The 27782-nt window shown below is 42.3% G+C and overlaps 2 protein-coding genes across 2 annotated transcripts in view; both read left to right on the top strand.

The window, feature by feature from the left end:
* Positions 1-1092: 1092 nt before the first annotated feature.
* Positions 1093-4143, top strand: LOC308290676 (alanine--tRNA ligase, mitochondrial-like; the record flags this gene model as incomplete). Its single annotated transcript, XM_080732587.1, has 1 exon — positions 1093-4143. The coding sequence occupies one exon, from the start codon at positions 1093-1095 to the stop codon at positions 4141-4143; it is 3051 nt and encodes a 1016-aa protein (XP_080588713.1).
* Positions 4144-18132: 13989 nt separating this feature from the next.
* Positions 18133-27782, top strand: part of LOC308290675 (uncharacterized protein) — a gene marked incomplete at its 5' end in the record, with an annotated part of 46178 nt that continues 36528 nt past the window's right edge. Inside the window, 2 exons of the mRNA XM_080732586.1 lie at positions 18133-18232; positions 18668-18778. Of these exons, the coding sequence (XP_080588712.1) occupies positions 18133-18232; positions 18668-18778 (211 nt within the window). The remainder of the gene's footprint in view (positions 18233-18667; positions 18779-27782) is intronic.

The raw sequence follows: 27782 nt of genomic DNA, 5'->3' as shown, positions 1-27782 counted from the left end.
TTAAAGAAGATTTTTTGGGGGGTCTTTTTTCCTGTATAGTAAGTGAAGGGACCCAAACTTGAATCCCCTGAATTTACCTTGATCCACTAAGAATATTTTGGAAGATTTTTAACATGTGTTTTGGATGACCCTAAGGATCATAAAAAACCCTGAATGATTACTATTGCAATTTCTTTTGGGTCAGGCCCCTTTTTTAGCTTAGATTGACTGGCCTATAATTGAAAGAGACTTTAAACTAGCGACAGGAACCATAAAGTATTTGTGAAAATGTTTATTAAGGTAAGAAAATCACATACATAGGAATAAATGAATGGGGTCCAATGGAGAACATATTGCTTTTCATACCAGCCGGGGGGGAAAACAGACACTAGCGGCCAATCGTAGGATCCTTTAGTTCCGGAACCTCCGGCTTTGTTTCATGTTAAATCTGGATAACTGGCCCCCTGATTATTTCCAACCACAATCTTTTGTAAAAGACAGGCGTATCTCTCATGGAGTCATGAAAAGAATATCAGCCTTACGGGCGCAGCCATTCCAATGAACGAGGCTGAAGTTTCTCCCTCGCTTGCACCAGTTGTAGACATAGAAATAGAGAAACTAGATCCAGGGCTGAAAAAACAATCAGAAAAGTGATCCCGCCATTATTTGCCATTATTGTTTATGTCTGCTTAAGATTTCAGAGTAGCATTACTGGTGCTGCTGGCCTGCTGCAGCTGCAGACACCAGCTGAGTATCAGAGTCTTGCCAACTACGCCAAGTTCAGATTCAGGTTCAGAACTTAGGTTCCAAACAGTGACCATATATGGGGGCCCACCAGGCCATCACACACCTAATATGGCAAACAATGCTCCTGAAGGCCCCACTATGGCCGTGCCCTTTTTCATTGTTGCCCCTTGAGTACTTAGATTCTGTGTTTCAAATGTGCTGTATGAAGACCGGGGGAGTCAGGTGGGTGCAATGCTTCGTGCGCAGAGGTGGTCTGATGACCAACAACAACTGATGAATGTGATTAATCAATCAGCACAGAGGACATATGGGAATGACAGGAGAGGTTATAGCCCAGGTCCCAATCAGGAGATGAGATCTTCTATGATGTTAGTGAGACTGTTAGCAGCATCTGGACGTGCTTCTACTAGTGGTTCCTCCTGGCGGGGGGCTCTTCTCTGGAGGCAGTGGTTCAGTCAGCACCATGTCCCACTGCAGTCCTACTCCTCCCAGAAGGAGGCCCCAGGGTTCCCTGGAGAGGTGTGGGGGTCTCAGAAGGTCAGGAGAACCTTCATGGAGTTCTACCAGCAGCAGCATCAGCACACCTTCGTCCCCTCCTCGCCGGTGAGACCCCGAGGAGACCCCAGCCTGCTGTTTGTCAATGCTGGCATGAACCAGTTTAAGCCCCTCCTCCTGGGCACGTTGGACCCCCGCAGTGAGATGGCGGGGTACCGCAGGGCGGTCAACAGTCAGAAGTGCGTGCGGGCCGGAGGCAAACACAACGACCTGGACGATGTGGGACGAGATGTCTATCATCACACCTTCTTTGAGATGCTGGGGAACTGGTCCTTCAACGGAGACTACTTCAAGGAGGAGGCGTGCTCCATGGCGTGGTGTCTGCTCACAGAGCATTATGGGATACCTCCAGAAAGACTGTACGTGACATATTTCGGCGGAGACTCTGCAGTCGGACTCCCAGCGGACGAGGAGACCAGACACATCTGGTTGGACATTGGAGTTCCATCAGAGCACGTGCTGCCGTTCGGACTGAAGGAGAACTTCTGGGAGATGGGGGACACAGGCCCCTGCGGCCCCTGCACCGAGATCCATTTCGACCACGTCGGAGGACGCAATGCTGCGTGGCTCATTAATGCCGACGACCCTGATGTGGTCGAGATCTGGAACCTGGTATTCATGCAGTACAACAGGGAAGCAGACCAGAGCTTGTGGCCCCTGCCCCAGTGCAGTGTGGACACTGGAATGGGACTGGAGAGACTGGTGACCATACTGCAGGGAAGACGCTCCAACTACGACACCGACCTGTTCACTCCCCTGATGGACACTATGGGACAGGTGTCCAGAGTGGGTGGTTATCAGGGCAGGATAGGAGCGGAAGACCAGGGCAGTGTTGACATGGCATACCGCGTGGTCGCTGATCATGCTCGAACCCTGTCTGTCTGCATTGCGGACGGAGTTTACCCTGGAATGTCAGGACCAGAGCTGGTTCTCAGAAGGATTTTGAGGAGAGCAGTTCGGTTCTGTGCTGAGGTTCTGCAGGCTCCACCGGGATCACTGTCGAGCCTGGTACCTTCTGTAGCTGACATCTTGGGAAACACCTATCCTGAATTACACAGAGAGAAACACAGGATCATGGACATCATTAATGACAACGAGGTGCAGTTCCTCAGCACCCTCCAGCAGGGACGCAGGGTGATTGACAGCACTCTGAACAAGAAGCAAACCCCAGATGGCTTCTTCCCAGCGCCGGTGGCCTGGTCTCTGTTCAGGAACCTGGGCTTTCCTCTGGACCTGGTGCATCTCATGCTGGAGGAGAGAGGAGCCACACTCAACCAGGAAGAGATGGACCTGCTGGCAGAGAGAGAGAAGTGCTTGTCCTTGTCTCGGGAGTGTCCAGAGGACACTGGGGTGAAGCTGGACGTCCACAGCCTGGCTCTCCTGCAGAAGCAGGGTGTCCCGTACACAGACGACAGCCCCAAATACAACTACAGCCTGGACACCCAGGGCAGATATGTGTTTGCTTTGTGCACGGCCACTGTGCTGGCTCTTTGCAGTGGGCGTGGCCTGGTGGAGGAGGTAACAGAGGGGGAGAGGTGTGGCCTAATCCTGGACCGAACCATCTTCTACTCCGAGCAGGGGGGGCAGACACATGACCAGGGTTACTTCACCACAGACGCACTGCAGGATGTATTGTTTGCAGTGGAGTCAGTAGACCAGGTGGGGGGGTATGTTGTACATCAGGTGATACCAGCTGCTCCTCTGCGGACAGGAGACCAGCTGCTTCTACATCTGGACCAGGCTCACAGGGTGTCGTGCATGTTGAAGCACACAGCCACCCACTTGCTAAACCACAGCCTCCGGCAGCTGCTGGGAGAGAAGTTTGAGCAACGAGGCTCCAGTGTGACTGCAGACAGACTGCGCTTCGACTGCACTGTCAAAGGTTCTCTGAGTGTGTCTCAGCTGCAGGACTTGGAGCGTTCCATTCAAAACATCATCAGGTCCAACCTGCCTGTTTACACCCTGGAGATTCCACTGGACCGGGCCAGAACCATCCCAGGACTTAGAATCGTAGACCAGGTTTATCCTGATCCGGTCCGGGTCGTGTCTGTAGGTGTCGAGGTTTCAGAGCTGTTGGATGGACAGACGGACAGACAAACATCTGTAGAACTCTGCTGTGGGACTCATCTGTTGTCAACAGGGGCGATCCAGGACCTGGTGATTGTGTCAGAGAGACAGATAGTTAAAGGAATCAGTAGAATAGTAGCTGTTACTGGACAACAAGCTAGACAGGCCAGGGAGGCGGGTGAAAAGTTGTCCCAGGATGTGGAGTCTCTTTCGGATAGAGTGTCTGACTCCGCCCCTTCCTGCATCCACTCCACACAAAGCTTGGCCAAGGAGGCGGGGCTTCTGATGGATGCGGTGGACAGCACTGCTGCCCCCCAGTGGCTAAAGAGAGAACTCCAGAATCAACTCAAGTCTCTCCAGAGGAGATTCAACACTGCTATTAGAAAACTGGAGAACAAAGAGGCTGCAGATAAAGCACAGCTCTTGCTGCAGAAGAGCAGAGATAAAGCGGTGTTGGTGGACTGTGTTGATACTGACTCCATATCAATGGTCATGAAAACAGTGAACCATCTCAGTGACAGGGTTCCAGGCTGCCTGGTCATGCTGCTCGCTCATCAACGGCATTCTGGGAAGGTTCTGTGTGCCTGTCAGGTACCTAAGGGCGGGGCTTCTCTCTCAGCCAGTGATTGGGCGCTGGCTGTTTGTCATCACCTGGGCGGGAATGCGGGGGGTTCCGCCCTGGTTGCCAAGGGAACAGGCACTTGTGACAACATCACAGAGGCGCTGAGGTGGGCAGAGCAATACGCACAAATGAAAATGCAGCCAAAAGCAGATTTTTCCCTAATGGGTCTCTGATGGTACTAGCAATCTGTTCACCATCTGCCTGAGAATCCCATGCCGGATGTAGTCCTTTCTCTAGTGAGGAACTCCAGGACCCCCTGGTTCACTGTGTGAAGGCCCCTAGCCTCATCTGTGTCCTGAAAGGCCAAGAGCATGGGGTGATCCCATAGGAGGCGATCAAGCTGGCCTGGGCTTTGTCGGGGATCCCGACAATGCTCGTATAGCAGCACAACCTCCATCCTTGCTGGATCAGCAGAAGGACATAGCTGACCTGTTCTGACATCACAAAGATGACTCGACCAGCTCAGCGTTCTGAACGGCCCGAAAATTTACTAACTAACTGGGCCGGGCCGAGGCCCTGTCTAGCCTTAATAATTAGCGTACATTTTAAGCCCTACCCTGCCCGAAAACGTCAATATTAAGTCCATTTATGGGCATTACCAGACGATGCCCTGTTAGGGCAACCACACTAATACAATCCCTTTTATGGCGATATGGAGATCCCTGATGTCATCAATATTAAGCCCATATCTCGGAATGCCCTAATATGGACAGAGCCCATATCTGGGCATATTGCGTATTGTGTGGTGACGTCAAGATGTCAGACGTCAGTCCATATTTGGGAAAATATGGCCACATTTTGTCTAACTTAAACAACCAACCAGGTCTGTGCATTGTTTTGGTCAATAAAGTTGATCCCTTGCCAGGCTTTTGCAAATCCCGCCCCATTCTGCCCTGTTACTATGATGGGACATTAACCCTGGGCAGATTGTTTTTATAGTGGCAGTGAATGGGATTTTTTTTTTCTTTCATAGCCTCATTATTGCAATTTAAAGTACCAAAGGAAAAACATCTAGGTGATATTAATAAAAAGGGAAGACAAAGGTACAGTAGTTACATTGCAAAACAGGGGTTTTCCCCGAAAATATATGTTTTAATTTGTTTAATCCCAGTGGGACAGAATCACTATTGCAGATTCTTTTATAGTGGAAGTGGATGGGATTTTTTTTCCTTCATAGCCTCATTACAGCTATATAAAGTACCAAAAAAACCACATCTACGTGATATTAATAAAAAGGGAAGAAAAAGGTACAGTAATTACATAGCAAAACAGTAATTTTCCCCCGAAAATATATGTTTTAATTAGTTTAATCCTCTGGATCAGAGAGAGAATAGAAATCGCGCATTGCATCTTGGGTAGGAAGAGGAGAACTATAATCTGATCTCCTCCATGTTCTCCTCACATAATAGGCTGGCTTTTCGTAATTCTGCCCATTTAAAATATATGTACCCAAACGTAACAAGTTAGACCATTGATAAGGTCCATGTGAACTAGTCTGTTGAAGCTTATTCATTACAATGATCGCAAACGCTATGGTCGCGAGCGGCCTGGCCGTGCTCCGCAGTGCGGACAGCCGGTGAAAGACGGCTCCCACTTTCTCCGACTGCAGAACTCCACCCCCGCTTGCAAAAAGTGAATGTATTTTTCTGGTTGGCCAGTCAGGGAGTCTCAGGGACCAATCAGAAGGCTGACAAACGGTGAGCCCAGCGCTCGCCCAGCAGTCTGCTGTCACCCAGGTGGGTGTGTGCACGCGCCCATGTGTGAGGTCACAGGTACTGGTGTAATACAATCACTGTTATAATGCTTGTTGTCTGGAGCAGAGTTGTAGAAGAGAGAGTTACGTCACTTACGTCGACTCCCATAGTAAGCGTGGAAAGCCTATTTACTCTATGGTGGGAAGCTAACTTAGCCTAGCTTACTGGAGCCTGTTCTCATTCCTAGCGAGCCTCTGCCCCGTCCGCCCCCATTCATTTTGTCACTCGCTGGTAAGTAGACTAAATTACGTCTTTTTCACTCTTTTAATAATGTTTTCTACCTTAGTGAGGCCCGTGAATGCGTTACAATGGTGAAAAAGACGTGATTTGGTCTACTTCCAGCGATTTTAAATGCCTCGGCTAGAATGGGGGCGGACGGGGCAGAGGCTCGCTAGGAATGAGAACGGCTCCATGCGAAGCCACTTCCGGTCTGCGGCGAGTTCAAAGCGTGACGCCACTCTCTTATATATCGCTCTGGTCTGGAGGAAGCATGAGCTCAGTTCGGGGCCCTCCCCAGGTTGGCAGAGGGAGAGCAGCGCCCAGGATTTGTTTAGGCAATTGGCACTGGGTGAAAAATGGGTTACAAAATCGTGGGATAAGAAAAAAACATTTTCTGCATGTATTGTAGTACACCAAATAGAGAAGTTGTTATGAATGGAGAATGTTATTTAATGGTCAAAATATAAGTAGGCCTAATTGTAAACAATCATGGTTTGTTTAAATACCCTAGTCTAATCAGCCGAGGAAGGAAACTGTTTGGAAACAGAACAGACAGAAGCGTAGAGTAATAGGCATACAATCTGATTTCAACTGAGTAACAGTTACACACCTCCTCCACCAGGCGGCGAAAGCAAACCGCAAGACAACAGTGTCTGGGTCCTTCTGCGCACGCTTGAAACACTTTGAACCGGAAGTAAATGTGTGTTGTTTTGACACCGTAACGGTGGTATTGTTGTTTTTTGTACCATTACACACTAAGTATATTACAATAGGAACAGAGAGCTTTAAATATTATATAAGTATTGTAGCGACCCCGCAAAAGTTCCATCCGTAACTACACTCCTCTTGGCATTGCCTTTTACCTGCCGTCTGCCAAGCTGGAGAGACTGGGGTTTGATTCCAGCTCGGTGCGCGAAACGTTACAGTCTATTACAGTAGGAACAGAGCGCTTTACACATTATATAAGTATATTACAGTAGGAACAGCAGCGAGCTTGGTGAAGATGTCTCATAAAGGAGGTCAAATGGAGTCTGTACGGCTGTCGATAAATGAACACATGACGTCTGTGGGAGAGGAGATATTGTGTGTTTTGGAGGAACAACAGCGTGGCGTTGATGTTTGTAGTGTGAAGCTTAATGTCAGAGTGTTTGTGTTGGAGCGCCTCAGTTTGGCTGCTCAGTTCATGTGCAACCTCTTCCAGAGCGAGATGGAGACACTAGAAACTCTGCTGGAGACACAAAACAAACTGCTGGACATTGATGTTGATATGGACATCCATCCGAACACTGCAGGTTGGTAAACACATGGTTATTACGTTTCAACATGAGCTGTGTGTGCTCCTACTTGTTAGGTTATTCCTAGCCGCAAATTGCAACACTAGATTTTTGCCAGACCCATGAAATGGGTATGGCCTACATAAGCAAATGTCTGTCGGTCCGGGTTTTCTATATAAAGGGTATATATGATGATGATGACATGATGATGACATGCCTACAAAAGGTATGATGTCATAAATGATGATGACAGACAGGGGGTCTGGCACAACCAGGTTGACCTGGTCTAGTTTTATAATGGGATGAATCTAGGGTTGCAATACCTCCCATAAGCAGCCGATGCATGAAAACAGTTTTTTGCTAACTGATTGTATTAAACGACTTCAAACTCACCAATATTGTAGCTCTATGGAAAGCTTGGAATTTACTCTTGCTAACTGCAAAGTGTTTGTTTCAGAAAAATCCACAGTAGACATGTTAGGAGCTACTTTCTATCCAAGAAATTTGGTCCAGGTGATCATTTTTTCTAAGTCCTGGAGTTTGGAAGCGCTCGTGGAAAATCCCTCAACGGTCCTGTGACCACCTGGTTCTAAATGTCACATTATGCAGGAGGCAGCGGTACATGGCGTTATGGAAGACGAGCGCTTCCGAAGTTCAGCACTTAGAAAATAAACCATGTCTGCTCGGATTTCTTGACAGAAAATAAATCATAACAATTCTTCGGTGGATTTTTCAGAAACAAACACTTTGCAGTTAGCAAGAGTAAATTCCAAGCTTTCCATAGAGCTACAATATTGGTGAGTTTGAAGTCGTTTAATACAATCAGTTAGCAAAAAACTGTTTTCATGCATCGGCTGCCTATGGGAGGTATTGCAACCCTAGATTCATCCCATTATAAAAAAATCTAGTGTTGCAATTTGCGGCTAGGTTATTCCTGCCTTTTAAATGCTGCAGGGGTTGACACTAAGGTCTAAGAGGCACTTGCCCGTCGGGCAAGTACAGGTCATGTTCTACTTGCCCAAAGGTCATGTACACTTGCCCCAAAAGTAAATCGTCCATTATAATGATAGATAAGATTTTAATTACCACTCAATTTAACTCAATAACAATTTGTAATCATACCTCAATACCTCCAAATCCAAATACCTAGGTAGTTATGATTGCTATGGTTTCACACTTTGTCATTTTATATATTTTTTTATGGCCACGTTCAGGTGTTTAGACAGATATCTTGTGTTGTTTATAGACGGTCGTGTCCCCTCTCAAATGAGCAATTGCCCAGTCGGGCAACCTGAAAGCAAACTTCACCTGCCCCAAAGTTTTATTTACCTGCCGGGGCAGGTGGGCAAGCCTTAGTGTCAATGCCTGTGCTGGATTCATATTTCATCATAATGATGGTGTTTCCAACCAAAACTATTATAATAATAATTATTAATAATAATTATATATATAAATATGTGTGTGTGTGTGTGTGTGTGTGTGTGTGTGTGTGTGTGTGTGTGTGTGTGTGTGTGTGAGAAAAGTGTACGCTAGCCCTTTGATTGGCTGGAGTGAGGAAAAGCGCCACAGATTTACCATAGAGATATATACAGTGGCCGAACAAAGTATCGAATTGCCATGGTTAGATGGTTAGATCCCATATATTGCGTAGTTCTAGTTGTTTAGATGCCATATTCTGAGAGGGCATTGAGCCCTCATTGGTTGGCCTTAGCCAATGAGGTAAAAGTGTTGAGAAAGTGATGACTAAAAAAAAAGATACAGTATATAGCCTACTTCTGTTTCTCCATTCAATGAATCCGCTCAAGTACTTCTATTCAGCACCTCTGCTCCAGAATGAAGAAGCTACGTGATCACACAACAGGGAATCATAAGGGAGCAGATCTACATGCTCTCACCTGTCATGCTGGAAAGGCGGGCTTGTAGATCGGCTATTTTCATAAATAATTTAAAAAAATCTGAATTAAATAGTAAATATATAAAAGTGTGCTGGCTGCCATATATATCATGCTGCATAGAGAGACTTAAAGATGCAGTGCCATTATGATATTTTTCTACCCTAAAACATGTATTGTGATTATACTAGGATGAAGACTTTTTCAAAAAAAGTGTACAGAAAGAGTTAAAATTGTGTTATTGTGTGGCCACACCCACCAGTTCATTAGGTATGCCTAGTTGTCAGGTGGGTGGTGACCCAGCTGAAGTTAGCCACACCCACAGTGTTGGGTGAATGGTAAAAGGGGAGGGGATCATGAGTATATTATGTCATTTACTATGGCACCACCTCTTTAAAATATGTGCTGTATCGTATCAATCCATATCTGAATCTTATCAATATAGAATCTAAATATGGATCTCAATTTTAGATGCTGCCATATCGTATAGCCTATCGTATCGAAGGTCAAAAATCTATATCACATCATTAGTTCAGAGGCACCTTTATTACACTGTTTAAGAAGACATATCACCAATAAGCTTTGCTAGCGATATCTGGAGTTCGGACATCAGTCCCATGTAATTTTCAAGTTTGACAGCACAGTGTGTGCTTTGTGTGTGCATATCCTGGTGTAACGCTGGTAGAGCAACGCCGACATCAGCAAAGTATTGACTCCCTGGGAGAACATACTACTCGCTCAACGTAAGCGAATAGTCGTTGAAATCCAATGTCTTCCACCATGCTGAATGGCTGTTCGTCCAGGCCTTTGAATTCCATCTCACCGTTACGATTATAGCCAGGGCTGGGTGCCCGCTATCAGGTAGTACCTACCTCCGGTTGAGCCAATCACAAGCCACGGCGGACAAGGGATCTTGTGCAGGACCATGCACTATAGCAGAACAGCACAGCATGAGGATGGTATGCAGCAGTATACCTTCACCTTCGGATCCAGAGTGTGACCTGACCATAAAGCATCCTTGACTACTACATGCCTAATACGCTATTGATCGGATCGGTGAATTTACCTTTTGATTGGAATCACCTATCACATTAATTACATTAAAAGTGTCAGTAACAGGTGTCTCCCTGTCTCTCCAGCTCTTTAATAAACACAAAATACATTTTCAATTAGGTGAAAAATCTCTGTCCTGATTGGATAAAATTGGTATCCTGATCTTTTTTCTAATTTCACATTTTCTGAGTAATAAAGAGCTGGAGTCTGGGACTGGGGACTCCTGTTACTGAACAAATACACTAATAGCAACGTGTACTAACAGAATATAGAGCTATTTAACACTTATTTTAACCGCATAATATCACTTATCCTACCTATTATAAAAGTCCTTATTCATGTCAAATAAAAGTCCTTATTATTGAAGTCATGCATGTCATGTAATCGGAGTAGGGTTCAATTAAAAGAAAAAGAAAAAGGTTTCCATCAGTCAGATCTTCATCGGGAAATTGAGAGCGCAATATGTTGAGAACTGCAACCTTGGCACTGAAGTGGATGTGAGTGAACTAGCTTCTCATTAAACATCTCATTTTAACCTTTTCCTAGATGCCTTGCACCTCCCTGTGTGTAAAGAGGAGGTTTTTCCTGAAAAGGAGAGGAGCCTTAGTCTGGTCCAGGAGGAACCAAAACCTCCACACATTAAAGAGGAACAGGTGGAGCTACTTCAAAGACCAGAAGAGGCTGATCTACCGATGCTGACACTACAAACAGTGAAAAGTGAAGATTATGGAGGTGAAAACAGAGACACAGAGCCTGTAGCCAGCACCTCAACTGAACAAATTAAAACACAAGCTTATATAGAGTACTGGGTACCATCACATCCAACTAGTGGTGACCAGCTCCTCCCTACACATTGTTATGAATCTGACATCACTGAAGACAGTGATGAGTGGGAACCCAGTGTAGATCAGTCACCTTTAAACACAGTCAAGTCACACAAGACACAACATGTGGAAGGACAGAGGATGCCTTTCAGCAACAAGCTGTCCCAGGACTTGAAATCTTCAAAAGAAACTCTTCCCTGTGCAACTCTGCATGGGGTGAAAGCTTTTAGTTGTACAGTCTGTGAAAAATTGTTTCATGTAAAGGGAAAGCTGGAGACGCACATGAGGACTCATACAGGGGAAAAGCCCTTTATTTGTGAAGTTTGTAGAAAAGGCTTTAGTCAATTGATTAATCTAAAATCACACATGAGGACTCATACAGGGGAGAAGCCATTTAGTTGTACAGTTTGTAGAAAAGGCTTTAGTGAGAAGGGTAATCTGAAAACACACATGAGGACCCATACAGGAGAAAAGCCATTTACTTGTACAGTTTGTGGAAAAGGCTTTGTTGAGAAAGGTCATCTAAACACACACATGAGGACTCATACAGGGGAAAGGCCATTTACTTGTGAAGTTTGTGGCCACTGCTCTATTAAAAAGGTACATCTAAAAGCACACATGATGACTCATACAGGAGCAAAGCCGTTTACTTGTACAGTTTGTAACAACGGTTTTCGTGACAACGTCTGTCTAAAAAGACACATGATGACTCATACAAGGGAAAGGCCATTTACTTGTACAGTTTGTGGAAAAGGCTTTGTTGAGAAAGGTCATCTAAACACACACATGAGGACTCATACAGGGGAAAGGCCATTTACTTGTGAAGTTTGTGGCCACTGCTCTATTAAAAAGGTACATCTAAAAGCACACATGATGACTCATACAGGAGCAAAGCCGTTTACTTGTACAGTTTGTAGCAAAGGCTTTTGTGACAAACGTGATCTAGAAAGACACATGAGGACTCATACCGGTGGGGGAGACCTTTAGTTGTAGTTTGTGGCAAACACTTTGGTCCAAATGCATATAGATTCATATTCACAGGATATGTTAGTTAAAAAGAAACAACGTATGTTTTTTTCATAGCATCATTCTGAGTTAATAAAGTATATCAGACACTTGTATGATTTAGGACTGTGCGTTATGACTTCAAGGGTAGGTCTGTGTGTCTGGGACCGGCTGAAACTCGTTGATGATTGTTAATGCATCAAGGGTTTCTACACAGTCAAATAGGTCTTCTATTTTAATAGCCAAAGCTTTATTTTCTTTTGTTTTTGTTTACAGTTGTTGCACAGACATTAAGTACTTAACATGAGAAGTATGCTACTTTTGCAATGTAGTTAAATAAAAGTTGTGATGTAACACATGAGATTAATAGCTGTGGGGCGTTAAGAGAAATGATAATTTAAAAGAAAATGTCATCTGTGTGGAAAATAATGTGTGTGTGTGTGTGTGTGTGTGTGTGTGTGTGTGTGTGTGTGTGTGTGTACCCGTTATTACTACCGAGTGAGGACAGTTTTTAACCAACAGAGTGAGGACATTAATGGAAAGTGAGGACTAAATTTAGGGTTACGGTTAGGGGTTAGGTTTAGGGATAGAGGTTAGGATAAGGCCACAGGACTTACATAAAAATGAATGGAAGTCTATGTAATGTCCTCAGTATGTAGCAAACAAGTGCGTGCGTGCGTGCGTGCGTGCGTGTTTTCTTTGCTGTTATGGCTGTGCCTCTGTTGTACAGCTACATGATTATGGCAAGAAATAATCACTATAATGGGTCCATATTGAGGTCAGTTATTTTAAACATATTTGTATTTATTGTGTAAAATGATTTACTTACTATTGTGTAGTAACAAAAGATGCCATGCTTTTGAATTATTGCAAATGAACAAAATATGAATTACAGAAATATGTAATAGCTTGACAAAGGGAATGCAGGTGGGCTCAACAGAGATTGCAGCTTGTTACTGAGAGAGACGCAGACGCTCAAAGTCTCCCCACAACAGTGTTTTACCGATTAGATTATGCCATTTTTGTATGTCTAAACATGTGGTAATATTTTTGTGTGTTAAAATCATTTCAGTTGAAAGCCGAAATGTCTTTTCTGGCCGAATTTTCGGTGCATCTCTAGTATTTAAAGAAGCAAAATTAAATAGAAAGAGTAGCAGATCTACAAGCTCACAATGCACTGTGATGTGTTTTTGCCACCATTGTACAACAAAGTATATTACACTGTTAAGGGGTTAAAGTAACACATCACAATTGTTCAGCCTATCATTCCTATCTCCCTTTCTGTCCACTCACTCGGTGGGCTGTGGACAGAAACCTGCCTAACAGTGACATCATCCATAGACATGTTTGGTTATTTCAAACAAGATTACAACCTTTTTTATTATGTTTTACTTTTATTAATGCAGACAACTTCTGGAACGTGGTGTATGTTTTTGTAATACTGGTTTTTCAAAGATACATAAATATTAATACAAATGTAACTGTCAAAAGGTCATATTATGGAATTACGTACTGTATGTTGTGGTTCTTTAAAATGTGAAAGGAAATGGATAAATATATTACAACATTAGCTCCTTTGGGGTCAATAAAGTATCTTGTTTCTTTGTCAAGTTGTCTGGGAATTAATCTTTTACAAAACCCAACCCAGTGAGCAAAAAGTAGTCTATAGGCCTATTATGTCAAAAATGTGTGATTTCAGTACGTCCAGAAGACTTACCCAGAAAAGCCAGAATGCAAGTTTTTCTATGGGTCTTTTCCAGACGTTAGACAGACAAGTTAGAGACAACATTATAATATGTAGTAAAGGTGTGATGTCTGGACGTTCAGAAGACGTATCCAGACAAGCCAGTGTTACGGCCTCTAAACATGGCTCGAACACCAATACCCATAACATAATAAGACAAAGTCAGGTCTCAAAATGAATTACATTGTGTTTCAAGACAAAAGTTATGTTTCTTTATTCACAGGACTATAAGTGTCATGAGGGTAGGAGACAGCAAAACTAAAACTGAGGCCTAACTAAATCCTACAAACAAAAGAAAAAGATAGGCTGGCCAGAAACTAAAAAGAGTCTAGTGAGCCAATCACTATGTGACCACCATCCCACCAGACTCCCATAATCTACCAAAGCAAAGTAAATAGTGCTAAACTAACCAAAAGAAAACACGCCAAATAATACTTATGGCCAAGCCCATCGTAACTTAAATCAACAAATATAGGTAAACTTAGGCATCACAGAGGTTGAGATGTTCTCTGCTGGGGTGCTGGGGAACTAACTGAAAGGTGATACACCATGAAATCTCACTTTTCCTATTTTAAAACCTTTTTTTGGGGTCCCACTAGCACCTTCTATCCTCACAAAGTCCCATTTCTGGGGGGGGGGCGCAGTTCAGGCCAAAGGTGGTACTAATCATCAATCACAGTTGAAACAGGGAGGGGCAGCCAGAGCAATAACAGGGATGCAGCACAGGTGGGTGTCTAGCCATTTTTAGACGTAATTTCCATACATATAACTGACCCCATTTTACATACACACCAACTGAAATGATCTGTCAAGTCAATCACCTGCAGGGATCCATCTTTACAACAAAAATCTATTTACTCTGGTACTCCATCGAGATAAATTCCCATTTTTAGGTCATGGACGGACCTAGCTCTGGTCCATCGCTTTCACCTCCCGCATTGCTCCCGGTGAAGCTCTGACAGACCCGTCGGGAAACGCATGGACTCGAGATTGTCGAGTCCATGCGTGAAAATAAACAAAACCGTTTCACTACTCACCAAACCAAAGGTCGTTTTGCGCTGTTGAAAGTCTATTCTCCGCGGTGGTGAACCCCTCAGCACCCCACCTACTCTGTAAAATACATTATTTTTGGCATGAAATAAAGTGCATCCAACTCGACCGCCGCTTATTTCCGGGTTGTGAACCATTGTATCTGCGGTGGCCGCTAGGTGGCCTGAGGTGTGTGCGTTTTATTTCATGACAAAAATAATGTATTTAACAGAGTAGGTGGTGTGCTGAGAGGTTCACCACCGCAGAGAATAGACTTTCAACAGCGCAAAACGACCTTTGGTTTGGTGAGTAGTGAAACGGTTTTGTTTATTTTCACTAGTATTGAGCGCTCGGCGGGGCCGACAATCTCGAGTCCATGCGTTTCCCGACGGGTCTGTCAGAGCTTCACCGGGAGCAATGCGGGAGGTGAAAGCGATGGACCAGAGCTAGGACGGACCACAGATATACACATAGGCCTAATAGGTGTGTATCTGCTCTGCATCTCGATGAACATAAAATACAGCTTGAGCGCCTAACAAAACGTGTTGCAAAGATGGATCCCCACAAATATGTCTGATTGTGCGATTCCAACGTATGTGTGCAAAATGTCATTATCAAGAAAAGATTTGCTCTCAGAAAAGACATCATGTCAAAACAATTACGTCTCATCTCTGAACAACATTCACAGCAAAAGCATGCCATCTTTTAAGTAAACGTTTATTACATTGTGTTAACCCATAAAACCTGAGGCAATTCTATCCCAAAAATATCTATCTATCTATCTATCTATCTATCTATCAATCAACAGTTACACCTCTTCCACCAGGTGGCGAAAGGCAACAGAGCCGTTATCCTTCACTGCGCATGTTTGAAACACATTGACCCGGAAGTAAATGCCTGTTACTACTTATTATCAGCGTAATGGTGGAATTGTGATCCTCAGCGTTGGAACAGAGATTATTGTTCGTCTCATTGTTTCTTTACGCAATAATTACATTACAGTAGGAACAGAGAGCTTTATAGATTATATAAGTATATTACCGTAGGAACAGAAAATGTCTCCCAAAGGAGGTAAAACGAGTCAAATGGAGTCTGTACGGCTGTCGATAAATGAACACATGACGTCGGTGGGAGAGGAGATATTGTGTGTTTTGGAGAAACAGCAGCGTGGTGTTGATGTTTGTAGTGTGAAGCTTAATGTCAGAGTGTTTGTCTTGGAGCGCCTTGGTGCTTCTGCAGAGTTCATGTGCAACCTCTTCCAGAGAGAGATGGAGACACTAGAAACTCTGCTGGAGAAACAAAACAGACTGCTGGACATTGATTTTGATATGGACTGCATCACTGCAGGTTGGTGCACATGGTTGTAAATTCAACACGAGCTCTCTCTCTCTCTCTCTCTCTCTCTCTCTCTCTCTGTGTGTGTGTGTGTGACAGTGTTGTCAAAGCTCACAACAACGTATCGATGAAGATGGCTATTTTACGTATTTTTACATGTTTTTCAAAATATTAAAAAAGGGCAAAGAAGTTTAGTGATAAACGAATATAGGCCTAGCCGTATATGTTAAATCCTGACCCCATATTACTGCACAAAGCCCCAGTGGTAAAGCCTGCCCTGCTTTGTTGAGTAGGTACTGTACTGTACTGTTATTTTGTTCTAGTTAGCTTTTGTTTTATTTAAGTCGAACTCCGCACATCCAAAGTGTGGTTTAATTCTCAGAAAAATTAATCTCTGATCAATAAAACAACATAATTTTCCCCACCCCCAAAATGTTCACAAATGAACTTTATGGGATCTCAAACTTGCCCTATCTGTACCCTCATTTAGAATGCCAGTGTTATAGTTTATCTTGAGACCAGTTTAACCCTTCTTGTGCCTATCCCGAACAAGTTCGGGATATTTTCAATTCAATACAATATTTTTTTTGCTATTTTACATACCCTAAGCTGCTTGTAGAGATGTGGGTGGTCCTGGGTCGTCCTACGCTTTCCAACGAGTGATGCTAGATGGTCCGACGATTTATTCCATTGAAAATGGTTTAAAATAAAGTTTAGAGCCCCCCAAAAAAAACTCAATCTATACTGTCGGCGGCGCGACGTATTCCGGGGTGCCTATCCCGATCTAGTCCGGGATATTTAATAAAATGAATTAATTAATCGGAGGCCTCAACGAAGCCCCGGTCAAAATTTCCATCCACCGGATTAATTACTGATCATCAATACATCTCAAATAGAGATCTACTACTACCTTTGGCTGTTCAATTGGAGAGGACAACAGCAACACGTTCAAATCCACGATTTTAGGCCCCCAACTGCTTGCATTAGATCCAGAGAAATGGTTGCGATGGATGCGTGATCATACATCTTCAACACTGCACATATTTGCCAGCTATCCTAGGCTGTGTAACATAGGTTAACGATGCTCGTTGACCCTGATTTGACCGGGATTTGACATAGGCAATCAGCACAGTCTTGTGTTGTGCAGCGTGTGTCAACTGAATGAATTATTTGTAGCCCAGCCAGATAATCTAGTAATCCCTTCTCCCTCATGCTAAACTGACTTTTAAGTTCCACTTCTCCCCAAAATGTATTTTCCATCCTGAATGAATGACAAGCCTATTGTTGCATTTAGGCTCTTTAGTTTCCAATAATTAAACTATAAGCCAGTGTGTTTTATTGCTACACAATAAATGGTAAATAATGTAGCCTACTCTACATGCATAAATAATAATCCATCTTCGGCGCTGGCCGAAGACCACCCAGGACCTGAGACAGCAAACGCACTTGCACAGATTTGTTTGGCTAATAACTTGAATAACTTTGTGTTAGCCAAATGTAGATCCATCTCCTTGGGCCTATCTCCTCTATCACACTTGCACAGATCGCTGTCTGTCTGATCACTGTGTACCGCTTTGCATGATGTTAGGGCCAAATCTGTAGGAGCAGTGTCCAAAAATGTGTTTTGCAAGAATCGGCCTCATGGTGTGATGGACAGACAGACTGAATGACTGACAGCAGGTGGAGGTTTTGATAGTAACTGCGACCTGACGGTCGCAATCATCATTATAAATTATCCAATAATAACAAATCACACCCTGTGTGTTCAATGCCAGGCTTTGCGGTCTGTACGGACGTACATGCGGGGACATACACAGAAAGCCAGATGTAGTGATGAGCTCCTCTAAAAAAACAAAAAACAAAAAAAACATTTAGTTTCTGTGCTGATGCTAACTCTTCTCTCCTCCTTCTGTCTCTCTGTTAAAGAGGAGAGGAGCTCCAGTCTGGTCCAGGAGGAACCACAACCTCCACAACATGAGGAGAGGAGCTCCAGTCTGGTCCAGGAGGACCCACAGCCTCCACAACATGAGGGGATGAGCTCCATTTTGGTCCAGACGGACCCACAACCTCCACAGATTAAACAGGAAGAGGAGGCTGATGTGTCAACATGGACCAGGAGCAACACTCTCTCAGGTAAAAACAATATCACTTCATTACACTCTATTATTGGCACAATGAGGCCACGTTCACATTACATTGTAAATTGCTATAAATAAACAAACCATACATCAAAATAACCAATTAAAACAACTACATTATGATGGCAGACAGTTTGTTTCAGTTGACAACAATTCAACAGATGTGTGTGCAGATCGGTTGTTTAGTAGTTCTACTGTAACCTAATGAGACCATTAGATTCACCTGCTTCCATGGAGGTCCAAAGAGAACACAAATGTTGGCCAGGGCACATTCACATTTTATTTGAGGTTTACATTGATTTTGCATAAAGAATAAGGCATTCTAATAACAGTCACTTATGATTTGTGGCTCATTTGAGGTGACGTGTATAAAACAAGAATCATGTTTTATTAAAGCTTGCTAAGTTCCTTCTTTTGGTGATTTCCACAGAGCAAAAGGAGAGGTCTTCAGTATCTAGAGCGATGGCCTCCAAAAGATATTCAACATTGGAGGAACAGCTTGATGCAAGGATGAAACCTGTAGCAAAGGTGCCCAGGATGGGTATGTAATGTTTTATTTTCTGTGGTTTAAACCTTTACATTTGTACAGGATAGGTACGTAGTGTTTTATTTACTTTGGTTTAAAGTAAACGACTGGTTGTCCTAGAAACGGACTAGCCAGTCACATAGCTGGTGTAAAGGTGTCTCCACACCAAACAGCCTACTTCCAACAGCTCCAAACTGCCAATCTGTTGTAGTCTCCTGGCATTAGTTGACAAACTATGTAATTTAAAAGTCGGGCGACAAACATTGCATTCAGACGGCTGGCAGACGCTGGTTTGACACAAATTGACAGTGTTGCCAGGTCTGCTCATTATAAGCGACTTTGATCTTGTTTTCCTATAATGTTGCTAGTTGTGGGTTGCTTTTGTTTGGGCTCGTGCGTTTAGTGTAGTTGCTTATTTGGCCTGGATTTCAACATTCTTTTAGAAAATAGCTTATGTAAAGCTCAAGAGGTGAAACTGGTTGCTTCTTTGGGCTTGTTTTCTTATAGACCTGGTTATGTTCAACTAGAAGCAGTGCTCTTCTGAGCACAGGTCTCTGCCAGGTCAGGCAGGTTATTGTGGCCTCCTGGTGGCACTATAAAAGGCCAAAGTGAAAAGGGTTGCATGTGTTCTTGGGCATGGACACCGCATGATTTGAGGCATGGGCACTGAAGTGCACTATAGTTTCATTAAACCGAGGAAACACTACAAGAACAAAATGTTAAGTTCAAAAGTTTACCGGTCTCTCATTGTATCTTTCCCCCAGATGACCTCCCTGTGTGTAGAGAGGAGGTTTCCTCTGAAGAGGAGAAGAGCCCCAGTCTGGTCCAGGAGGAACCAGAGCCTCCACACATTAAAGAGGAGCAGGAGGAGCTACTTCAAAGACCAGAAAAGGTTGATAGGCCAAAGCTGACATTGCTAGCAGTGAAAGGTGAAGGTGATTTAGGAGAAAACAGAGACACAGAGCCTGTAGCCAGCACCTCAACTGAACACATGAAAACACAAGCCTATATAGAGTACTGGGTACCAGCAGAACCAACTAGTGATGACCAGCTCCTCTCTTCACACTCTTCTGAATCTGACACCACTGAAGACAGTGATGATGAGTGGGAGCCCAGTGTAGATCAGTCACCTTTAAACACACTGAAGTCACACAAGACACAACATGTGGAAGGACACAGATTGTCTTTTAGCAACAAGCCGTCCCAGGACCTGAAATCACAGGAAGAAAAACGTTTTAGTTGTACAGTTTGTTGCAAAATATTTAATTTTGAGGGAAGGCTGAAGCGGCACATGAGGACTCATACGGGGGAAAAGCCTTTTGCGTGTGAAGTTTGTGGCAAAGCCTTTAATCAAAAAAATAACTTAATACAACACATGAGGACTCATACAGGGAAAAAGCCTTTTACTTGTACAGTTTGTGGCAAAGGCTTTTGTGACAGCCGTAATCTAAAAGGACACATGACGATCCATACAGAGGAAAAGCCATTTACTTGTTCAGTTTGTGGCAAAGGCTTTAGTCAAAAAAGTATCTTAATACAGCACATGAGGACTCATACAGGGGAAAAGCCTTTTGCGTGTGAAGTTTGTGGCAAAGCCTTTAATCAAAAAAATAACTTAATACAACACATGAGGACTCATACAGGGGAAAAGCCTTTTACTTGTACAGTTTGTGGCAAAGGCTTTAGTGACAGCGGTAATCTAAATAGACACCTGACGACCCATACAGGGGAAAAGCCATTTACTTGTTCAGTTTGTGGCAAAGGCTTTAGTAACAACCGTAATCTAAAAAGACACCTGAGGACTCATACAGGGGAAAAGCCATTTACTTGTCCAGTTTGTAGCGTTGGCTTTAGCCGAACGGGAGGCTTAAAAGAACACATGAAGACTCATACAGGGGAAAGGCCATTCACTTGCACAGTTTGTAACAGAGGCTTTAGTCAAGTGGCTAGTCTAAAAACCCACATGAGCACTCATACAGGGGAAAAGCCCTTTACCTGTGAAGTTTGTGGCCATGGCTGTATTAACAAGGCCTATCTAAAAGTGCACATGAGAATTCATACTGGAGAAAGGCCATTTACTTGCACAGATTGTGGCCAGAGCTTTATGCGAAAGGCTCAACTAAAATACCACATGACAATTCATACAGGGGAAAAGCCATTCACTTGTACAGTTTGTAACAGAGGCTGTCGTCAAAAGGCCGACCTACAGAAACACATGAGGACTCATACAGGGGAAAGGCCGTTTACTTGTACAGTTTGTAACAGAGGCTGTCGTCAAAAGGCCGACCTACAGAAACACATGAAGACTCATACAGGGGAAAAGCCATTCACTTGTACAGTTTGTAACAGAGGCTGTCGTCAAAAGGCCGACCTACAGAAACACATGAGGACTCATACAGGGGAAAGGCCGTTTACTTGTTCCATTTGTAGCATTGGCTTTACCCGAGCGAAAGGCTTAAAAGAACACATGTCGACTCATACAGCATAAGAAGGGAATATGTTCAGAAATAGTGTCATATCCTGGAATAAATTCCTTACCAAAACATTTCTTCACCAATGTGTTTGTAAAGGTGTCTAGTAACACCTCCCACACCTGAAATTCAGTTTCCCTAGGAGAATCAGTTACAGCTGATGAAAGTTGGGGTCTCATTATATTAACTATACAGGATAAAACACACCAAAATAAATATGCTTTAAGTAGCATGTGAGGGGTCAAACTATGGGTTTTTAATTATTCTGAATCCATTGCAAGCATTTGTTTTGCACAGAAAACATTCCTTGGGGTCAAGGCGGCTCCCACAAAACTTTGAAAAGTGATGACTCATCACTAAACAATAATTGTATGGGGGCTGTTTCTACCCCAAGGAATGTTTTTTTTGTGAAAAAACAAATGCTTGCAATGGATTCAGAATCATTAAAAAAAACCTAGTTTGACCCCTCACATATACTTAAAGCATATTTATTTTGGTGTGTTTTGTCCTGTATAGTTAATTTAATGAGACCCCAACTTTCATCAGCTGTAACTGATTCTGCTAGGGAAACTGAATTTCAGTCTTTGTGAGATGTGTTACCAGACACCTTTACAAACACATTGGTGAAGAAATGTTTTGGTAAGGAATTTATTCCAGGACTTTTTAAGATATTCCCTTCTCAAGCAGAAAAGCCATTTGCTTGTCCAGTTTTTAGCAAAGGCTTTAGAAACAACCGTAATCTAAAAAGACACCTGAGGAGGACAGACTCATATAGAGGTTGACATAGACCCGTGCTTCGATTACGATTAATGGACGTTTATTTACAGAGCAAAAGTAAATAATGAGAGTAGCAGATCTACAAGCTCACAACACGCCGATATATTTTGTTCAACAAAAGTATATTTTTTTGTTCAAATGCAAAATTAAAGTTAATGGATGAATGTATGACAACTAGAGCATTAGAATGCAATTGGTACCTGTTTTTCAACTTAGTCATGTGGTCCAATTGTTTTGTCTACCCGATTGTTCTTTGTATTCTTGTACGGACGATATGCTTAAAAAAAATGAAAAACATGAATAAACAGATGTTTAAAAAAAAAAAAAAGAATGCAATTGGTTCCTTCCTTGCGTTTATTTTTATATGGAAACATGCGTGTGCGTGTGAGAAGAAGCAAGCTGCTTTAACCCAGCAGAATATATAAAATATTCAAACAGATGTCAAACCTGGTAACACAGATACCCAGAGTAATGTTGTCTCCCATCGTCCTCTTTGATGGGTTATGTTGAGTTTTTAAGTCGCTGGTTCTCAATCTCAACCTTTTCAGGCCGCGACCTCCCAAATAATAAGCGAGGCGCTGTGGGACTACTTTCCTAGTGTTAAAGTGTCATTATAGAATGTAGGGTAGTGTTTCAGCCAACAAGCAGAAATGTGAGGAAAATACTAACCTTTCAACAAAGTAAAGAGCATCTTTCACAGCACAGTCCAAACTCTGCCGGACATCTACAAACTTGGTACGCTTCAGAAGTGGTTCTTGTAGGGTTTTTTTTTTTTTTTTTTGTGAATATGTGACAGCTTCGATGAGAAACGCCAAGGCAGCTTCATGGAATTTCTCCATCTGGTACTGTGTGATGTCTCTCTGATCGAACAGTTTGTTGAGCCTGGCCCTGGTGGTGAACCCTACATTCAACTTTCATCCTGTCGAGATCAGGTTAACAGAAATATAGCCTGAATCATATGCTCAGGAACGTGTCATGAGGTTACTCTAGTCTAATCCTACATATGAAATAATATTGAAGAATTAACACATGATCAAACACTGACCTGGCAAATGATTTACCTTTTCGTTAAAGGCGATGTTCAGAGGCCCTTGTGGCTCTGGAGTGCTGCAGGCACCATGAACTTTGAACACCGCTTGCGGATGAAGTTGGCTATCTACAAAACAGCAATTCAGAAAATCGTGCCAAGAAGGTTACTCCTACTTTATATGAACAGCAGAAACATATCCCCACCACTCACTTCATACCTCATCATTTAATAAGAAGATGCATGACTGCTCTCTCTGGAGGAGGTTGAAAGTGGTGAACACTGGCATGGTGGCCTGGATACACCTCTGTCATGGAGTCACAGAATGCTTCCTTCACTCTCCTGAACCGCAGCTGTTTTTTCGCCTATGAGTGAAATCAAACAAGACTGTCCGTATAAGTATACAGTTAATGTGGCATTTGTTGGTATCTGAATGATGATATATATGCAAGGACATACTTCCAGATTTGAAGTAGCTGGATAGAGGGTCATATAGCCTCAGAATGTGGGTCACACAGGTTTCAAGAAAACATCCTGAAATGCCAATGCAAAAGGGCCACAATAGCTGTGATTTTTCTGCACATGAACAGCAGGTGTTCGCACAGAGAATTGTGGTGCCAGTGGACGGAGTAGCCAAGACAGCTTTTGCTCTGTTTGTTTCGTATGACGAACATTAAGGCTGTCAAGAATGGCCACCTGATTTGGGTCACAAAATATTTGACCCAGTGGTTGCCATTTATGTGAAGGACCTGAACAAAAGGCCTCTGAGGTGTCCCAACTACAACCCCTCCCTCAAGAGCCTGGAACAGCACGCAGGACTGAAATCCATCCACCTCAGGAAAAGCCTGTGACATGTAAAAGGAAGAAGCATCCATGTCCTCATCTCTGAGCCAGTAGCTCGGTTTAAGGATGCTTAACAGGCGATCCTGCGATATGAATGGTGCTCGGCTCAGTCTTATCGGTGGGATGACATCCTGTGGTGTGAATTTGTTCCAGATTGGTCCACAACCTTTTTTAACTCTCCTTCGGTTCTTCTTTACCTATGAGACAAGCAACATACTGTATGTTTAATAACAATGGGCCTCATTCACCAATAACTTCATACGTTTTCTTCTTAAATTTCTTCCTAAGAGAAGTCGAGTCAGATTCATGAAACGTTCTTAAAGTAGTAGTTCACCCCCCAAAAGATTTTTTTTTTTATATTGATTACTCATCCAATGGAGACTTGAGTTCAATAATATATATATATATATTCTTTTTGGGTTTTTGTTGCAAAACAAATCTCAAAACACTGACCTCATCAAACATTGGAGATCCCTACATGAAGACGACTACACGCCTCTCACCCTTAGGGTGTCTTACTAGTTTACATGGTGGTTCTGACTGTTACACCAATCTGTACATGTGTTGGGGCGCAATATGAATAAAATCTCATATTTTGATATTTTGGTATTTAGGCCAAATATTGTGATGTGATATGCAGCATTGTCACGCAAACCTTGTGTTTGAGATTTGAAATGCCGTAACAGTAAAACCAAGTATTATTATAATATAATAATAAGGGTAATAATAAATCATTCCTCGATAGTGATGCGTTGATTCAGGCCCAGCATATAAGTATTTTATGCCTATGATGGACATCCCATGACCTCTTTGTTTCTGTTTTTGTTGTTTTTTTGTTTATATGTTTGATGTGTTTATGTTTTTGCTATTTTTTAATTTGTGTTTGTCCTATTTGTCTACATGTATGCCAAATAAATTGAAAAATTGACAAATAAATTGTAAAAAAAAAAAAAAAAAAAGATAACCATTTTAAACATACAAATCTGGAGTGTCCCTCTGGGCATGACCATACAAGCTTGGCCACAAGGAGGAGCAGAGGACTTCCGGGTAACTTCAGTACCATGGACAGTGCATAGCAATCTTGATAGGTATGGGCTGATAGAAAGTATGTATCATAGATTCGTATTATACGCCATCACATGTAGCCGGTAGGTTCCAAAATCAAAAGTAATTGTACAAATGTTATGAAAAAAGTGTTTACAAATTATGTACCATAAATTGGGCATGTTTTCTAACAAACCTCATTTTGCCGTCATCTCCCCACCTATACTCACCTCATTCACTTCTCCATTGGAATTAAGAGACTCACCTGCTTTTTCGGCAGCTGGCCAGGTGTTTGTTGGCCACCTTGGTCCTTCACAGACACTGGTGATTCTTGTTTTTGGAGGGTTGTGTTGATATCAGTGGGGAAAACTAAATAATTTCCAACAGTGTTAATTCCATATAGCTTAATGTTTTAAAGATATATTGTTGCAAATTCACATTTATGTCACGTGTTGAAACACATTTTGCTCCCATAATATAAATAAAAAATAAAACACACTCTGTGCTCAGGAAAAAAAGAGCTTGGTCGACATGGAGCCTTACTTTTAAAATAATTAAGATCACTTTAACATTTACCGTCTGTGGTTCAACTTGTTTTTCGTCCCCATGGTCCTCGGCTGCAATGGTTGATGCTGGGTTGTCAACTGGTGGATTTGTTGTTGTCACTGGGACTGTCCTCACCTGAATGGATGCAGATAAACCATTAGAAACTTCCAAGGTTCTAATAAAACTATTTAATAACACAACTACTAGTAAAGGTGCTTCATATTACCACATTTTTGTATTTTTATGGCTTTTTGATGGAGGTAACATAGATTCCTCTCTTTTTCTGTTCACCCTGCCTCCATTTTTCAACCAGGATGTGGTGGTCCTTTCAATAAAATATATAACATGTTAGAATTATTAGAGTTACATGAGACATTGAAGGTTACACATTTAAGATATTTTGAAACTGTGCTTTTGATTAACTAATAGAACTGTAATTCTCTTTCAATATATTATGTGTACAACCATCACTAATTCTGTATGTTTGACTGTGGCTCTCCACCTTGATGCAACCCCAACCCTGTATACAAAAGTGTAGGATTGGTACTTTGGGGAGAGTTCACAAAATTAGATTAATGTAGCCTAATCATATTGGGAACATGAAATGTGATTATCCAATTGATTGTCATGGATTTGGGCCATACATTCATAATATTGCCATTAAAGCATGATGGTGAAGGATAGGTGGAATTCAAATCCATAATCCGTATTCCTTGTTAACATTGAAACAGGAGGCAATTTGCGCTATTACTTCTTGTTAATTACTGTATGAAATGAAATGAAGTATTGAGGGATGGACAATTAACTTTCTCTATATACAGTATATAGGCCTACAGTACAGTGTATACACACACACACACACACACACACACAGACACAAAATATGCTGTCGATTGGCTTACTTTTCTTTTGGTGGTACACTTTGAGTCACCAAATTCCCTTAAAAGTGCAGTGTGGGAGTCTTATACAACCTAGCAAAGTCATCCAGTCTGGTCAATATTGTCCTCCTTGGAATCAGATTTTTTCCCATTGGCTCTTCTCCATTATGCTCCATGGGTCTTGTTGTCCTGTGTGAAATTCTTAGGAATAAATAAATAAAAATAAAAAAGGAGGGGGAAAAAACATGTTAGTGTGTCTTTGATTATTATTATTTTTAAACTTTTTTTTAAGAAAGGAAATTTAGTTTTTACGTGTTATAACCTTGTCACCCACTTTGATTGTGAAGTTATCGACCTGTGTATGTATGTAGACTCTATCTATCTATCTATCTATCTATCTATCTATCTATCTATCTATCGTGACGCCCCACAAGCCCTAAAACTAAACTCCAAACAGCCCAAAATAAACTAATTAGGGTCGTGCTTAACCTTCCCTATCAGACTCACCTCACCACTAGGGGGAGGGCGGGGTCTGTTGTGACCTTTTTTACATTTTACTCCATTACTAAACAAATACTTGCTCAATTGAGTCAAAAATGCAAAGTTCATAACTTTGAGATGTCTGTCAACTATTGGTGGTGTTTATTTGATTCAATCTCAAACCTATAAGCCACAATTTATCTTCAAAAAGAATATGTGCACCGGAACAATGGACTCCGTTGGCGGGGTCGATTGTGACCCTGTATGGGCCAATTGTTCTGCTTATTCTAAATTAAATAAAACGGTTATGTTAACCATTTATTATATTTTTAACTCTTAGTATGTGTTCAGATACATGTTTTCTTTAACTTGTGTTTTACTCTTAATCTAATTAACCATGAAGTCAGGTTTTGTTGTAACTTCCGGGCAAAACTAATTTCCTCTTACCATCTTCACTGTGCAGTCGTCTCACATTCATAAGAAGTAGGCCTATACTTGCAAAAAGCCTAATTATCTGTCTAATTTTCTTAGAATGATTTAATAAATAGTTAAGAGATTTGAAATGTCACATGAGACACTGCATGTAGCCTAATAAGCATAGTCTAATTCATCATATCATGGGCCTATTGACTAACTAGTGGCATTAAAGTGTTTTGCAGACATTAGACACAAATTAACATGAGAAAAGACAAATTCCATCAAAAACTCGGCCCAGCTGATGAGAGAAGTCTCTTTAGCCTCTATGCTAATCATTTAGCATTAGCAGCAGCTTGTTAACATAACAGGCGGGGCCAGTTGTATATCTTTGCAGGGGCTGAACAACGGACCCCTTTTGACTAAATTCACTGTAAGACCTAAAATAACATATTTATTTTTGATACAGAGGGTTAAAACTTACATGACATAATAGAGGACCGATAGATGATTAAAATGAGGTATATTGTGACTGTTTG

The sequence above is a fragment of the Nannobrachium achirus genome (assembly GCF_963921795.1).
Source record: "Nannobrachium achirus genome assembly, chromosome: 9".
In the NCBI taxonomy this organism is placed as follows: Eukaryota; Metazoa; Chordata; class Actinopteri; order Myctophiformes; family Myctophidae; genus Nannobrachium; species Nannobrachium achirus.
This window is presented reverse-complemented; position numbering and strand designations above follow the sequence as displayed.